Raw genomic sequence first — 18,177 nt, 5'->3', positions numbered from 1 at the left:
TCCTCGTGGTCGCGTAGTGATTCGCCTCAATCCGGGTGGTGGAGGACGAATCCCAGCTGCCTCCGCGTCCGAGACCGCCAACCCGTGCATCTCATCACGTGGCTTGTCGAGCATGTTGCCACGGAGACATAGACGCTCAACTCACCATGCGCCCCACCGAGAATGAACCACATTATAGCGACCACGAGGTGGTTACCCCATGTGACTCTACCCTTCCTAGCAACTGGGCCAATTTGGTTGCTTAGGAAGCCTGGCTGGAGTCACTCAGCACGCCCTGGGATTCGAACTAGCGAACTCCAGGGGTGGTAGCCAGCGTCTTTTACCACTGAGCTACCCAGGCCCCCTGGGATGATCACTTCTGAATGGAATGCACCCATATGTCATATACTGTATATGTTGCAGAGCAGCCAAAAGCAGTGCAAACCTCTTTTACAATAAACACAGACATTGGCTTTACCTGCCCAAAAAGATGTGCTAAGGTGCATTAACCCAAACCAGTTGTGATAAATGTCTCATGCAAATATGGGACTATCCGACTATTTAAGCATTTTTCTGTTTCAATATGGGACACAAAGCCTTTAATATGGGACCTTTTGCTGTCCACTAAATTATAGGACAAAGCTGTTCAGGTTGTAGTCAAAAAACCAAGATGATATATAATTTGAGCCACAGGTTACATTTACATTTATTCATTTGGAAGGGAGACCAATTCGATTTGTATCATTCACAATGCATCATGGGAAGTGGGCGGTCTTTGCAGAGTGGCCACTATTCTCAGATTGGTGGATTCCTCTTCAGGATCATAGGTAGTGTAGTAATTCAACTCAAACCGCATTTAGCATGATTTTTCAAAAATATAAAATATTTCTAAAATATATAATCGATGAACAACCTCAGAGCTTGCGGTAGATCTGCCTTTAAATGTTTATAAGTTATCTTTAAAAATAAATACACCAATGAAAAAAAATTTATAGACAACTCTCAGAACCAGATTGTTGCACTCTATATGACCAGGAATGTGTTTTAAGACAGCAAAAAGGGTCAATTCTGAATTTATATTGACCAAAGATAAAAAATATCTTTCACTGATCTGCATTGACACACAAAGTTTTCATTATTCTCACAACAGAAGTTAAAACTCTTACTGGATTATACTCCTCAATGCGGAGTAGCTGCTCAGGAGTGCAGCGTTCTAGAACTGGCTCCAAAATGTCAAACGGCACACCTCCGATTTCAAAGAGAGCTGCAAGACAGCCGATGTCAACCTTTAAGAGCAACCAACCACATCTAATACTTTCAGAAAGCAATATCATAATTCCAGGTAACATACAGTCGATGTTGTTCTGCAGCACCCGAATGCATTGCTGGTACAGCGACATCATGGTGGGCAGGTATGAGATTTTACTACCAGAGTACACCTGCATCTTATTCTTCAGCCTTTGACCAGTGAAGACTGGAACCTCTTCACAAATATCCACAACCTTCTGATCAGCTAAATACATAATGACAACAAATGTCAGAGAGAATTTTGTTTGTCCAAATGTCAAGCATTAAAAAGTGCAAAACCGATATGAAATGCCCAGTAGAAGTGAAGTTATGACCCACCTTTTTTTTCAGTGAAGTAATTATACTGAGAAAAATCTTCACATTCAGGAAAACTTGTTGGCAGAGGAATATTAAGCAAGTCCATCACTGAGTGCTCAGGAGCCTGGAGTTAAAGGAATTGTTCACTCAACAATTGTAATTTTATCGTTTACTCATATCATTCCAAACCCCCAAGACACACTTCTGTGCAACACAAGGTGAATGTGATTTTATCTGAGAACTACAGTATATTTGCAAATTTCAGTAAAAAGCTACTGACATTTCAGTCGGTTCCTCATACAAAGCTAGCGTATGGCTTCAGAAGACTCAGATATAGAGCACAAATTATATGGACTGCTTTTATTAAACTTTCATGGCAGTGTTGGGAAAGCTACTTTGAAACTGTAGTTTTGCAAGCTACAAGCTACTCAGAACTTGTGGATAAACTACAGTCAAGCTAGTAGCTACACATTTTTAAAAAAGTTGCTAGCTACACTACAAGCTACAAACAACAAGGAGCTAACTACTTTGAAACTATATATAGACTTGAACATATTTTTAGATGTATAACAATCAGATGATGTAATTTCATTCTGCACTCATGTTGAATTCAATATATTCACCGGATAGTTATGCATTTAATTAGGGTGGCATTCCCTTACGGAAATTAACTATGGTTTTACAAGTCACCAGTTCAATCACAGCCTTTGTAGTGAAACCTTAGTAAATCACAAAATTAACCATGTTACAACAGTCATTGTAACTACAATATTACTACAGTAAACCATGGATAATTTTCATGAGTTAAACAAATAGGGTGATAACATTAAACTGAGCAAATGTATTGTTAATATACACAGACTAATAAAACAGAAAAAAAATATTTTATATAAATTAATTTATATATAGTGATAAACAGCAGCAATTAAATAAATATTTCACTGCAACAAAGGCAGCAAAGTCCCTTTAAGGCTGCACGGGTCTCAAGTGAATGAGTGAAACATTTGTGAACTAGTTTATTTACATGAACCCTTGGAAAGAACAGAGTCACTTAAATGAAACCGATTTCCTAACTCTTAAATATAATACAATTATTTATTTTAATGGGTTCATTTACATGAACTGTCCGAAAGAACAGATTCACTTAAAATTAATCAGAATTCCCAAAGCTAAATAAGAGAATCATTCATTTTAACCGGTTCATTTACACAAACTGTCCGAAAGAACAGATTCCCTGAAATGAATCAGATTTTCCAACGCTAATTGTAAGAGAATCGTTTATTTTAACCTCTTAATTTTTGAAAGTACAAATTCACTCAAACGATTTGTTTTTCGCAGCGCTACATTAGATAGTGGATGGTTTAGGTGAGTGTTTGAGTGCGTTACTCCTGAGGCTCCATGTTCACAATACAATGACAAACGTAGCATTGTGACGCTACAGCGCTACTCTAAGTTAACTACTCCAACACGGTTCCATGATATATACACATTTCATTGTACTTTTTTCCACTTTGGAGCTTGACAAGTGACATTTTTCAGAAATTCCCCTTTTCTGTCCACACAGAACAACATGGAAACAAATATGACAGAATATAAATTTTTGGGTGAACTATTCATTTAAAAGATATGGAAATGGATAAACAACCATGCCACACTACTAAATTTATCACAAACTCAAAACTCTCGGTCAAGATGGCGCCAATCAACGCGAGGTCCTTGGTGAATAAAACTTTTATATTAAGAGATTATTGTTCATCTCGTAATCTGGATTTCCTGTTTGTGACTGAAACTTGGCTTGATGCTACGGACTTGACTCCTCTTTCAGAACTCTCTCCTTTTAATTATTCATTTTTTAACTCCCTAGAAACTCTGGGCGAGGTGGGGGTATAGCAACATTTTAAATGTTGTCAATTGCCAACTGAGATTTATACTAGTTTTGAACTGCAATCATTTAGGGTGGAATTGGCCTCCACAGTGCTTTGTGCATTTATTTATAGGTCTCCAAAGTGTAATAAGGAGTTGTTGTCTGTTACAGTTCCTACCTCTGATAACTTTCTTATTCTCCGAGACTTTAATATACATGTGTGTTGCCCCTTTAAACATTGATTCTTTTAACTTTACTCAATTTGTATCAAGTTTGACTCATAGGGGCGGCCATACTCTTGACCTTGTATTGTCTCTGGGCCTATTACAAACATAACTATGGATGATATTTGTTTATCAGATCATCTGTTTGTTTAGATTCTACATTCTACATACATTGAACTCAATAAGCATTAGGTTGGGCCATTACACTTGCTTAATCAATGAATCGACATTTGAGGTATTTTTAGCTTCGCCACTTCATCATATCTTAGTCTATTCTCTCCATCTTAATACTAATAAGACTGTGTATTGTCTTTGGATCTCCCTTTGCCACAAAGGAGACTATAAGTAAGCTAGCCACTATTTCACTAAGCGTTTCTGATCAAGTAAAGAATTTGGGTGTTATTTTGGACTCTGCTTTAACACTTGACATGCAGGTTCCCAGTGTTGTAAAGGCAGGTTTCTATCAACTAAGATCTCTAAACTGAAGTCAATTCTTTCCACTAAAGACTTGGAAACCGTTATTCATGCATATGTATCTTCACACATTGACTACTGTAATTCATTATATACTGGCATCTCTCTGTGCCAATTATCCCGTCTTCAGTTGGTGCAGAATGCAGCAGCCAGGCTGTTTACCCGCACAAAGAAGAGAGATAGTATTACTCCAGTCTTAGCGTCCTTACATTGATTGCCTGTTAGATTTAGGATTCAATTTAAAATTATTTTGTGTTTAAAGCTTTTCGTGGCATTGCGCCACAATACATAACTGATCTTTTAATTTTTCATCAAAATGCCAGACAACTGAGGTCCTCTAACAAGATGGTACTCCCTGTCCCTAAATCTAGATTACAATCTAAGGGTGATGGGGCCTTTTCGGTGGCTGCACCCCGATTATGGAACTCTCTTCCATTGCATATTACATTTTCCCATACAGTGGATATTTTTAAATCAAGTGTGCAGACATATCTTTTCAGCATCTCTTTTACATCTGACCAGAGCTAATTGGCTGTATATGTTTTAGAACTATAAGACTACTTATTTTGTAAGTTAACATAAGTTTTGTCTTATGTTTTTTAATATAATTTGAGTTTGATGATGTATTTTAGCAGAGAGAACTGCTGCTACGTGTTGTATGTGTAGGTAAATGTTCACATCATTTAATCTGTTGGAAAGAAATTTGGTCAACTGCTGTTGCTTTAAATGTGCTATAGAAATAACATTTGCATTGTAAATGAGTTTTTTTCCTGAAGTACCGTTGCTAGTGCGTCTTCGGTCACAGCTTTGCTCGTCTTCACACGAGATTCCTGAACTTGTGAGTTCTCTTTGTGGGCAGTTTTCCGTTTCTTTGGATTCTTAGCCGAACTGAAGCTTTTTTTGCGTTTGGGGACCTCAAAATCGTAGCTCAGGTAGGCTTCAAAAGACATGGAGGGTGTTTCAAATCCATCCTCATTCTGCTTGTCAGTCTCCATCACTACTAGTTTTTCTTTGGTTTTCTTCATTTTATCTTTCTTGCCTGTGTCTCCACTCTTTTCTCTCTGTGTTTCAGCTGATTTTAAATTAGTCACCTTAGCAAGTGACTTCGAAACACTCTCATTCTTTTCACTTTCGTACTTTGGCTCAGAGCTGATCGTCTTTTCCTTCCCATGGCCTGAGCAGTGAGACCGCGAGCCTCGATTCGAACTGGAATCTTTTTTGGGCTCATCCTTTTTCTCACCATTCAAACAGATTTTGGATTTACTGGGGGGTTTTTCGCTTTTAATGTCTGTGTTCAGTGACGCTTTCCTCTCAGAGCTGGAATTGTCATTTTTGGGCTTCTTTCTAGAATTGGTACTCTCTGAAAGACAGCTGTTTTCTCGTTTACTCTTTTCCTCCACTTCTCTGTTATGCTGTTCATTTTGGGAAAAGTCATCAGGCTGTTCACCACTTGCACTGAAATAAAATAGTGGAGACTACAAGTATAACACATGAAAAAACTTGTGTAAACCTATTTTTACAATTTATGCTTTTCAATTTCATAACAAGATTCCATCAAATTGAATTGATTGAATTAATATGAATTAACATTTATTTATTTATTATTTTATTGCATTAAAGATTTTGTTATGAAGTCGAAATGCATAAATCTTAAAATGATTTTTCTGAGAGAACATTCAGTGGCCCCAAAAAGTTAAATATGTCCAGGTTCTCCCCCCCCAAAAAATAATGACTTTTTTTTTTATCTACCAAGGCAGAAGCATTTTAGTCATTAAATATTTAGTGCAGTGCCATCTTTCTTTTAAATAAAATGCCACTTGCTTTATAGTTATACCCAAGAATAGAAATTCAGCAATTTACTCACCCTCATGCTGTTCCAAACTCATATGACTTTCTTCAGGGAAACAAATTTTTTTTTTATAATAATATATATATATATATATATATTTCAAATGAATGTCCCGTTGGCTGAATTCAGTAGTTGAAATTACAGTGACGTCACAATCACGCTTCCAGGTTCTTTTAAACAACTGATTTTAATAGTGGACATGGGCAGTCCTGCAGTTTTAATGATCTTTTAAGCATTATATATTAACATTATGATAAGTTATTATAAATGGATATCTTTGGTTTACAATAAAGAAATGTGTCGGTTCTTGCGACAAAACCAGTTTATGCCTGTGAGATTATGTCGGACATGTAGCAGGTTTATGAACACACATCTTTAGGTGTACAACACTTCTAAAGTCTTAGAAGATCAGTCACATCAATTGCAGCTTGGAAAAAAAACAGCCATGTGCGCGATTCCTTCATGAAACATTACAATCTACAAACAGCAGCTGCGGGGAAATTGGGTCTTTTAGAAGAGCAGATGCGCTAACAATGACGGTGGTCCACGATCCATCATAAATTGTCAAATCCTGATCCACCAATCTTAATGGAAATTTAAAAGACCAAATCTTCAATCTTTCAGAAATAGGGCATTTCAACCCCACAAGTGGCACTTTTGGGGCATTTTCAGCTTGGGCAATTTGAGTGAATCTCCCATTGATAGCAGTTCTTTCCTGCTGTGAAAAGGAACCCAGAAGTGCTGGAGCAGAGCATTTGTATGTAAACAGTAACTTAATCTTTCTAATGATGTTTGGTCATTAGACATGCAAGAACTAATGAGGCCACCATATTGGATTTCAGTGCCACTTATTGACTTTACTAATGATTCGATGCGATTTGAAAGCGAACAATGGCTTAAATTACAGTCTTGTTCATCAGACAAAGAGATTGCACGCCTTCAGAAGAAATGGTAAATGACGCACAAGTCACATGGACTACTTTAATGACACTTTGGGTCTCTTTGTTCTGCCATTGCATTGAATTCAGCCAACGGGACATTCGTTTAATTATTTCCTTTAGTGTTCAGCAGGAGAAAGTCATACAAGTTTGAAACAGAATTTTCATTTTTGGGTGAACTATTCCTTTAAGTGTGACTTAAGTGTCCAAATACTTTTTAGGTCCACTGTACATGATTCAAATATAAAAAAAGGCTCTATAGCGGATTTGCAGGATTTAATGATACCTTAAAGAGCCTTTTGGAACAAGTGTTTTCCAGCGATTAACCAACATTTTGGCCAACTTTCCAGCCTCATCATGCTTCCGAAAGGTGTTAACGACTTTCCCAATTCCTGTTTCCTACAGAGATTGAAAACTAAATATGAATTTTGAAAATTTATACACAAAGTACTCACTACAGGATAGAAAAAGTAATCTCTTACAGCCAGAATTTCAAGTGTTATGTCCAATTGTTCAAGTTTCTTCAAGATTTTCAGCAGCTGAAACAGAAAGAGTAAAGATCAATTCATCCACACAAGTTATGCTATACCCTCTTTACCAGTGCTGGGCAAAATATCTCCCTTACATTTGGAGTTGGAATTTTAATTGAATTGGCCACATCCTTCAGATGTTGGATAGTGCAAAAATCAGGTTCCACAAAAAATAAAAAAAATAAAATAAAAAACAATTCAATGTAGGGCAATTGATTTTTAACAAGAACTTATAGACTTTAAAGACAGAACTACCATAAGCTCCAAGGATCCTGTAGCCTTCAGTCTGCATTATTTCTATTTCTAATATATATATATTTTTTTTATTAGGTCTTTTATTTAAGGACAGTGATCGTGTGAAGCCATTTATTAAATCACAGTTGTTTGGCTCCTTTTTAAATCATAACGGTAACAGAAATCACCCAAATGGCCCTGATCAAAAGTTTACATACCCTTGAATGTTTGGCCTTGTTACAGACACACAAGGTGACACACACAGGTTTAAATGGCAATTAAAGATTAATTTCCCACACCTGTGGCTTTTTAAATTGCAATTAGTGTCTGTGTATAAATAGTCAATGAGTTTGTTAGCTCTCACGTGGATGCACTGAGCAGGCTAGATACTGAGCCATGGGGAGCAGAAAAGAACTGTCAAAAGACCTGTGTAACCAGGTAATGGAACTTTATAAAGATGGAAAAAGATAAAAATATATCCAAAGCCTTGAAAATGCCAGTCAGTACTGTTCAATCACTTATTAAGTGGAAAATTTGGGGATCTCGATAGCAAGCAAATGTCAGGTAGACCAAGAAATATTTCATCCACAACTGCCAGAAGAATTGTTCGGGATGCAAAGAAACACCCACAGGTAACCTCAGGAGAAATACAGGCTGCTCTGGAAAAAGATGGTTTGGTTGTTTCAAGGAGCACAATACGATGATACTTGAACAAAAATGAACTGCATGGTCGAGTTGCCAGAAAGAAGCCAATGCCACAAAAAAGCCCGGTTACAATATGCCCGACAACACCTTGACACGCCTCACAGCTTCTGGCACACTGTAATTTGGAGTGACAAGACCAAAATGGAGCTTTATGGTCACAACCATAAGCACTATGTTTGGAGAGGGGTCAACAAATATTGTGCTACTTGAAACAACCACAAGAATCCCCAAATTTTCCACTTCTTAATAAGTGATTGAACAGTACTGACTGGCATTTTCAAGGCTTTGGATATCTTTTTATATCCTTTTCCATCTTTATAAAGTTCCATTACCTTGTTACGCAGGTCTTTTGACAGTTCTTTTCTGCTCCCCATGGCTCAGTATCTAGCCTGCTCAGTGCATCCACGTGAGAGCTAACAAACTCATTGACTATTTATACACAGACACTAAAGGTGTGGGAAATTAACCTTTAATTGCCATTTAAACCTGTGTGTGTCACCTTCTGTGTCTGTAACAAGGCCAAACATTCAAGGATATGTAAACTTTTGATCAGGGACATTTGGGTGATTTCTGTTATCATTATGATTTAAAAAGGAGCCAAACAACTATGTGATAATAAATGGCTTCATATGATCACTAGCCTTAAATAGAAGACAGTTTTTTTGCATGATCGGTCATATTTTCAAAATCAAATGGCAAAATTTCACAATTTCCGCCAGGGTATGCAAACTTTTGAGCACAACTGTATTTTAATAAAAAACAAAATAAACATGTTTAATGGCAGAATTCCTGTTGAACTACACTACCCATGATCCTAAAAGAGAAAAGATCCACCAGTCAGAGAATCATGGCCAGCAAAGCAAGTCAGTCTCCATATACACCCTCAATCTACTTATATATTTGTAAATATCTGAATATCTTGCAATAAACTTCTATTTTTTCTATACTTCTAATCAACCACTTAAATTAAAATAGTTATATATATATTTCCATAGTTTTTATTTAAATTATGTCATTCGCAATGCTTAATGGGATTGTAGTTCATGCCCTAATGAAAGACGTTAAGTACAGTCTTGTAGCTTTTTTTTGTCCAATTTTCAAATACTATTTGCTTTAAATCAAATCTTGTAATGATGTGATTCACCTCGGAGCCGGCTGGTTTGTTTCATGGCTAAGAACTCTGGGCAAAAGAAAAATGGGCAAATACTTCCGAAACCAAGGCATATTCATTGCATGCATTATATATATTACACTCAGCAAAAAAAAAAAAAAAAAAATCCTCTCACTTTTCAACTGCTTTTATTTGCTTGTGTAAATATTTGTATGAACATAAAAAGATTCAAAAACTAAGACATAAACTGAACAAGTTTCACAGACATGTGACTAACAGAAATGGAATAATGTGTCCCTGAACAAAGAGGGGGTCAAAATCAAAAGTCACAGTCAGTATCTGGTGTGGCCACCAGCTGCATTAAGTACTGCAGTGCATCTCCTCCTCATGGACTGCACCAGATTTGCCAGTTCTTGCTGCGAGACGTTACCCCACTCTTCCACCAAGCCACCTGCAAGTTCCCGGCTCGTCAGTGAAGAGCACTTTTTGCCAGTCCTGTCTGGTCCAGCGAAGGTGGGATTGTGCCCATAGGCGACTTTGTTGCCAGTGATGTCTGGTAAGAACCTGCCTTACAACAGGCCTACAAGCCCTCAGTCCAGCCTCTCTCAGCCTATTGCGGACAGTCTGAGCACTGATGGAGGGATTGTGCATTCCTGTTGTAACTCGGGCAGTTGTTGTTGCCATCCTGTTCCTGTCCCGCAGGTGTGATATTCAGATGTACCGATCCTGTGCAGGTTTAGTTACATGTGGTCTGCCACTGCGAGGATGATCAGCTGTCCTTCCTATCTCCCTGTAGCGCTGTCTTAGGTGTCTCACAGTACAGACATTGCAATTGTTTGCCCTGGCCACATCTGCAGACCTCACGCCTCCATGCAGCATGCCTAAGGCACGTTCACGCAGATGAGCAGGGACCCTGGGCATCTTTCTTTTGGTGTTTTTCTCAGAGTCAGTAGAAAGATCTCTTTAGTGTCCTAAGTTTTTATAACTGTGACCTTAATTGCCTACCGTCTGTAAGCTATTAGTGTCTTAACAACTGTTCTACAGGTGCATGTTCATTAATTGTTTATGGTTCACTGAACAAGCATGCAAAACATTGTTTAAACCCTTTACATTAAAGATCTGTAAAGTTATTTGGATTTTTACAAAATTATCTTTAAACTACAGTGTCCTGAAAAAGGGACGTTTTTGCTGAGTTCATACATTTATTTTCTCAACTTATTATATAGTTCAATAAAGTGGGAAGAACATCTTCAGTGTTCCATCTAAGATTTGTAGGATGCTTCATGATGTTTGGATCCATTTTAAAGACTCCAAGGGTAAATTTGGGGAAAATAATTGTTCTTCCACCAAGGTAAATAAAAAGTTAATTTATTAAATATAATGAAATAAGTGGCACATGACACCATGCAAGGAGCAGACGTGTGAGCGACGAGCTCTGCGCACTTTGCCGAATTTGATTATTTTCATATTATAATCTGGTGAAATTTGTTACACCCAGTTACACATTTGCCCTTTATTGCAAAACATGGCAAAGTCAAAATCCTCGGGCTCTGGAGAGATTAAAAGACACTTACGTGTTCAGGATGAAAGCCCCGACAGGCCTACAGACCTGGGACTCGATTTGGATGGCGCGGCAGGAGAAGGAATCCAGCATCAGTTGTCCAACATGTCGGTGATGTTGACGAAGATTCTTGCCGACTTTGAGGATCTCGCTGTAATACGTCGATCGATTACGGTGATGGAAATAAAATTCTCCGAGTTAGGTATAAGAGTGACTGATGTTGAAAAACAGATCGATTTTCTGGAATCTTCGGAGAGGGAATTAACCGCTAATCCACCCACGACCAAAGTTGATCTGGAACGTCTCCTTGAAAAGCTTGAAGATCTTGAAAATAGAAGCCGCAGGAATAACGTTCGAATTGTTGGAATTCCTGAGCACGAGGACGGCAGAGATATGGTGAAATTCCTAGATGAGTTTTCCCCCCACCCCCGAGTCTGCTCGACATAAGACCACAAGATGGAAATCGAGCGAGCTCACAGAGTGCCAGCTCACAGATTTGCTGAGGGAGATAGGCCCCGATCGATTCTGGCCAGATTTCTGAGATCATCCGATAAAGATCTTATGTTGCGCCAGGCGAGGAGCAAAGGGAAGCTTTCTTGGAAGAACCATAATATTTTCTTGTTCCCGGACTTTGCGAGTTCAACAAGAGAGAAACGCGATCGGTTCAAGGAATGTAAGAAACTCTTACATCAGAAAAAGATCTCGTTTGCTCTGATGTTTCCTGCCAAACTGAGAATAGAAACGAATTGTTTCTTTTTGTATTGGTTCCACCTAGCGGCTGGAGCTTGTTCTATTGAATAACATTCCTTTGGAACAGCTGTGGATTAATCTGTTTGTTCTTCATGCTTATTCCTCCTGCTGTCTGTAGTTTGAGTTTTTTTTTTTTTTTAACGGGACATTGGAATGATTACGTCATCCGCTGAACTCATAACAGCCAGCTAACTAAACATTTGTTTGTCTGTCCGAGGAATCTGAATGGTTTTATATCAGCTGGAATTTGTTTTGTGGAAGATCACACCTTTGAGACAGTTCTGTGAATGAATCTACACGTTCTTAGTGTTCATTCTTGCTATTGACTGGGTTTATTTTACAAAGTATTTTCTGTTATGTAATTTTGCCTCACAAATTTGTGAGGCAAAATTGAGCAATCCGATGGCAAAGTTGTCGTGGGGACTCGTGGGCGTTCATGGACCTTTTGAGTTTAGAGGGATTGACGCCGGTTGGCGCTGTCGTGCACGGGGTTAATGAGCACGTTTTTCTTTTTTCTGTTTGTTTTGTTCGGGGGGATGTTTGGGGGTTGATTGTTTCACTAATGGGGAATGTGGTCTATATAATTTTCTTTTTGACACAATTTATTTTTTTTACTATATCAAAATGTCAAATGTTAATATGAGTGTCCTATCTCTCTCCACATGGAATGTGAATGGGTTGGGGCACCCCATAAAAAGAAGGAAGGTTATTACTTTTCTTAAACGTAAGAAATATGATATAGTGTTTCTTCAAGAAACACATCTCTCCCCGCAGGAAGCTGAAAAATTTGGGAAGATATGGGGTGGACATGTTTTTTTTAGTACTGGCTCAAGTAAGAGCAAGGGAGTCATTATATTGGTAAATAAACATCTACAATTCAAATGTCTCAAACAGATTAAAGATAAATTAGGAAGAGTAATTATTCTGTTAGTTGAAATTCAGGGGCAAAGGTTGATTTTGGCTAATATTTACACACCTAATGCTGATGATCAGGGCTTTTTTATAGATCTTGAAGGGATGTTGCAAACCGCTGGCACCCCTCATGATATAATATTGGGAGGAGACTTTAATATTTTGATGGATTCAGTCCTTGATCACAGTGAAGCAAAAGTGTGTAAGCCCCCTAGAGCAACATTGACACTTCACAGGATGTGTAAAAATCTTGGTCTTACAGACATTTGGAGACTTTTGAACCCATCTGGTAGGGACTATACATTTTTTTCATCAGTCCATAAGATTTATTCTAGAATAGATTTTTTTTTAATATCCAAGTCCCTCATTTCATCTGTTGTTGATTGCTCAATTGGAAATATCTTAGTCTCAGATCACGCCCTGGTGAGTTTAGAGGTGATGCCACATATAGAGAAAAATAAATCTTATAGTTGGCACCTTAATGTGTCCCTTTTGCAAAATCCTGATTTCCAACAAATGTTAAAGACTGAAATCAGTGTTTATATGGAGACCAACTGGTCCTCGGTATCCTCTGTGGGCGTGGCTTGGGAGGCACTTAAGGCTGTTCTTAGGGGTCGGATCATACAGTATGCCTCATTCATCAAAAAATCCAAAACCACAAGAACTTGTGGAGTTGGAAGGAAATATTAAAAGTGCAGAGGCAGAGCTGAAAAGCTGTATGTGAACTGATGGCCTCAGATAATTGACCTGACTGAAATACAGGTATAATACTATTCTGTCGCAGAAAGTGGAGTTTTGGTCGTTCAGGGCAAGACAGTCATACTTTGAGTCGGGGGACAAAGCAGGAAAACTTTTGGCTAGATATATAAAGCAGAGAGAGTCTTTTTCTATCATTCCCTCAGTGAAATCTGCTTGTGGTGAAATATTTACCTCGGCTATTGATATTAATAATGCTTTTAAAGAGTTCTATCTTGATCTCTATAGGTCCACGTCTCCGTCTACTGATGAAGATATTAGGAACTTTGTGGAACCATTAGATCTTCCTAAACTGACAACTGAGCAAAAAAATTATCTTGATTCTGAAATAACCTTGGAGGAGCTTGTTGAGGTAATTAAGTCCCTGCCTACAGGCAAGGCTCCGGGGCCTGATGGCTATGTTCCAATAAAATTACTTAAGAGTTTCAAATTACCATTATTTTTTGCCCCACACCTTTTAGCCCTCCTAAACTCACAGTGGATGGTAAAGTCTTCCAAGGAAATAGAGCATAGGGATCATCACTTCTGAATGAAACACACCCATTGAGAGCAATGCTTACTACCTAACTATCTAAATAGGTTGTTACAATGATGACAGATTTTAAGTCATAGGAGCTTTAAAACATTTTAAGTTCAGTTCATTCAAGTAGATACATTCAACTCATAAAAGCCAATCAAACTGTTAACTTAATTTCTGTAAGTTCTACAAACACATCCCTTTTTACAGTATCAAACTGTTTTAATTGGCACCTATAGAAATTTGTATTACATTTATTCCACAATATTTAGAACACTTAAAGGGTTAGTTCACCCAAAAATGAAAATTCTCTCATTTACTAACCCCAGATGTATGACTTTCTTTCATCTGCTAAACTCAAATGAAAACTTTTTAGAAGAATATCTCAGCTCTATTGGTCCATACAATGCAAGTGAATGGGTGCCACAATTTTGAAGCACCAAAAATCACATAAGTCCACATACTGTACAAGTAACCCATAAAACTCCAGTGTTTAAATCCATATCTTCAGAAGTGATATGATAGGTGTGGGTGAGAAACAGATCAATATTTGTCAATTTGTATTATAAATTCTCCTCCCTGCTCAATCTCCACTTTAACTTTCACTTCTTTTGTTTTTGGTGATTCACATTCTTCATGCATATCGCCCCCTACTGGGCAGGAAGAAGAATTTCTAGCAAAAATGGACTTAAATAATGATCCGTTTCTCTCCCACACTTATATCACTTCTACAGATATGGATTAAAACACTGGAGTCTGGATTACTTTCATGCTGCCTTTGTGCTTTTTGGGTGAACTATCCCTTTTATTTTCAGGAATACTCTTTTTTTTTTTACGATAACACAATCAGATTCACATTTTGATCCATTTTATTTTAGGAGGTTATCTAAAAACAATGTGGTGGGGGCCTGGGTAGCTCACCAAGTAAAGACACTGACTACCACCCCTGGAGTCGGGAGTTCAAATCCAGGGCGTGCTGAGTGACTCCAGCCAGGTCTCCTAAGCAACCAAATTGGCCCGGTTGCTAGGGAGGTTAGAGTCACATGGGGTAACCTCCTCGTGGTCACTATAATGTGTGGTTCTCACTCTCGGTGGGGTGCGCGGCAAGTTGTGCGTGGATGCTGCGGAGAATAGCGTGAAGCCTCCACATGCGCTACGTCTACGCGGTAACGCGCTCAAGCCACGTGATAAGATGCATGGATTCATGGTCTCATACGCGGAGGCAACAGATTCGTCTTCCGCCACCCGGATTGAGGCGAGTCACTACGCCACCACGAGGACTTGGAGCACATTGGGCATCCCAAATTGAAAAAAAAAACCAAACAAAAAAAACGTGGTGGACATTTTCTGGTGATGTGTGGCAAAATTAAAATCTGTATTGATGACCACGTTAATTTTAGTTAGAGAAATATGTCTAAATAATAATTCTACTTATCAGGGAATAAATATAATTAGTCAAAAATAATAATGTGTCACAAAATGTGTCTTGTGTTGGACTAGAGAAATTGTGTTGAATTGCAGTTCAGTAAATTCAACTTCCTATCATTCAAATTCAACTCGTGAAGGGAGCCAATTCTGCAGTCCTAAATTGTGCCCAAGCCTGAGGCCCATACTGTATGCATCAATGACAAACATTTCTAAAAGTGGAATTTCAAACATTGATTAATTTCACTTATGTTTCCACAAAATAACTCTTATTTTGGATGTCTGCTTGTTTGTGTATTTTTTTTTAACGACAATTCATATTAAATTTACAATTAAAGTTAATAAAATATGTATTTTAAATTATAAATAAAATATTAAATGTGTTTTAATTATTAAAACTTGTGAATTATAATAATTTCTCTAAAAATGTCATTCCATTGTAATTCTGTTTCATTCAAAATACAAGTCTGCATCCTGTTTGCCACCTCAATTCAAATTCAGTACAAATTCAGGAACTGAAGTGGAATTTAAACGACATTCTCAATTCTGAGAGGTGCACAACAAGGTTACATATAAACATTAACATAAATCATTCTATTTCAATCAAACTGAAATTCTATAAATGGTAAAAAAAATTAAAAAAAAAACACCCCACCCCTTCCGCATGGCTTGCTAAGAAACTAGATTTGCTGAGTGAGCACTCTGACCAGGCACTATGTATGGGGAAACCTCAGTCATGGCTATGCCACATGCAAGGCACTATAAATGTGCAATACAATCACACCCACCATGTTAGTAAAATACCAGATAGCACGCATGTGCAAAAGCAGGGCTGATGAATGCATTGTGGAATCTCATCAAACACAGCTTTAATGATAAAAGCAACCAAACCACCTACATGTCGCCGGGTAAATTACATACAAACTAACTACCTTAAATCACTACACATCATGGCCTGAACTGACAAACAGCCAACATGAGACAACTGCCATACTATTTTTAGAAAGAGCACCTCTCAAGTGCCAAAAGCCCCACAATCACCCCCATGACTGTCAACAGCTGCTGACACACCACCTATTTAATTCAGAAACTTGTTATAAATGTACATTTCATTACCAAGATTTTTTTTTTATTTTATTTTTTTTACCAATAGCATATCATGCCTTACAAAAAAAAAAACAGCACTGTGAAGGGGCCAAAAAAACAACCAAATTACAAATAAGTCAATTGTTACTGGTGTTGCATCTGGGTTTGATTGATCTTTTATGGGTCCTTGTAACTCACAACAACACATTTCAAGGAAGGTTGTTTGAATTCCTGATGCACTTCAGTTTGAATCAATTTTTAGGCCCAGGTATGTAAGACATTTTTTTTTTTTTTAAATGAATGGATGATGCACAGTATATTTGTCATGTTTATAACGAAATATGGCCTCATACAAGAACAAAATGCCCCAGAAAAGCAAATCAGGGGGTGATTACCAGCCCTTAATGAAATGTTGTGGGGCAAGTTTTCACAATGAGAAAACATGAAATAGCTTCCTATTGACAATTTGACTTTTTCAGCAACAAAAAAAGAAAAAAAAGAAAAAAAGAAAGAAAATCCCATGTCCTGCAAACCTGTGGGTTAAACTCCACCTGTATTATATAGGTGACCTTTTGATTTAATGAATTCCAGTTTGGTTTAATTGTGATCATAAAATATGATGGTATGGACGATAGAATTCACAAAACGTCCTAATTTAAGATGGCTTTGAAAGAGATGTTTGAAACCAACAAACCATGGTATGACTCAACCGGACTCAAAAACCTCACAGTTCCTGAGATTGTAACAACTTCTCCATGTGACATGGAGCCCAGTCTCCCCTATCATTTATCCTGCCACCTGTTGGCATTATATGCGAGCAGAGCAACGCCAAACACTCTTGTTGGAGCGGCATCCTACCGTGTGTGCTTGACTGGAGTCTTTCAGCTGATGTTTTAACTGCAAAACCTTTTTCGCATCAGCCGCGGCCATCATTTCACTTCCTCGCGTGCTTGACGTGCACTTATTAAAGTCTCGCCATTTGTTTCCGTCACCTTTATATGGGCGGAGACTAAAAGAGAGGTGGATAAGTGTGATAATGTTGGGCAGCCTCGTGTCCTCTTGCACTCACACTAGATATTTGAGGGGGGAAAAGGCCATCGAAGGGCGTAGTGTTCAGTCAGTAGACTATACAAACACAGGCCAGACAAAATATTAAAGTCACTGAACGTTGCGTCGCGTGAACGCCGCATGTTAAGACGCGTATGCAAAGGTAGGCTACTAAATGTATTGATATTATGTGCAAAAAGAGATCGTCATATTTATTATATGAATGTATGTACAAATAATATTTTGGACTGTTATCAAATATTTAAACAGACAAAAATTAAGGGACAAAAAAACAAAAAAACAAAAAAAAAAAAGTCTATCCCACAAGCCTCGTTTCCATTCAGGTCAAAAATCGAATATGGCACTGCTGTCACTGTGAATAAGGTAAAATAATTAAAATAATGAATATTAATGGGAAATATTCATAAACAGAAACGGACAACTAGGCTAGCATAAACTAACATCCACTAATATAAACATAATGCATTATATTATGCAACATGTAATCAACAAATGTTTTTGCGAAACTTTTAAGTTCTCTTGCTAATTATTTTGCGTAATTATTCAGTCTTCTGCTAGCTCTCCTAGTGTATTCCAGCATTACTCCAGC

The 18,177-nt window shown here is 37.8% G+C and overlaps 1 protein-coding gene across 1 annotated transcript in view; it reads right to left on the bottom strand.

The window, feature by feature from the left end:
- The window catches only part of eloal (elongin A, like), a 31,658-nt gene extending 14,159 nt beyond the window's left edge, over positions 1 to 17,499 (bottom strand). Inside the window, exons 1-7 of the mRNA XM_051650898.1 lie at positions 17,379 to 17,499; positions 7,416 to 7,472; positions 7,220 to 7,332; positions 4,926 to 5,601; positions 1,606 to 1,708; positions 1,331 to 1,492; positions 1,146 to 1,243 (exon numbers count right to left, since the gene is read on the bottom strand). Of these exons, the coding sequence (XP_051506858.1) occupies positions 1,146 to 1,243; positions 1,331 to 1,492; positions 1,606 to 1,708; positions 4,926 to 5,601; positions 7,220 to 7,332; positions 7,416 to 7,472; positions 17,379 to 17,453 (1,284 nt within the window). The 5' untranslated portion in view covers positions 17,454 to 17,499. The remainder of the gene's footprint in view (positions 1 to 1,145; positions 1,244 to 1,330; positions 1,493 to 1,605; positions 1,709 to 4,925; positions 5,602 to 7,219; positions 7,333 to 7,415; positions 7,473 to 17,378) is intronic.
- Positions 17,500 to 18,177: the final 678 nt, after the last annotated feature.

The sequence above is a fragment of the Myxocyprinus asiaticus genome, chromosome 23, assembly GCF_019703515.2.
Source record: "Myxocyprinus asiaticus isolate MX2 ecotype Aquarium Trade chromosome 23, UBuf_Myxa_2, whole genome shotgun sequence".
Classification (NCBI taxonomy): domain Eukaryota; kingdom Metazoa; phylum Chordata; class Actinopteri; order Cypriniformes; family Catostomidae; genus Myxocyprinus; species Myxocyprinus asiaticus.
The sequence above is the reverse complement of the archived record's forward strand: the minus strand, read 5'-3'. Positions and strand labels throughout refer to the sequence as shown.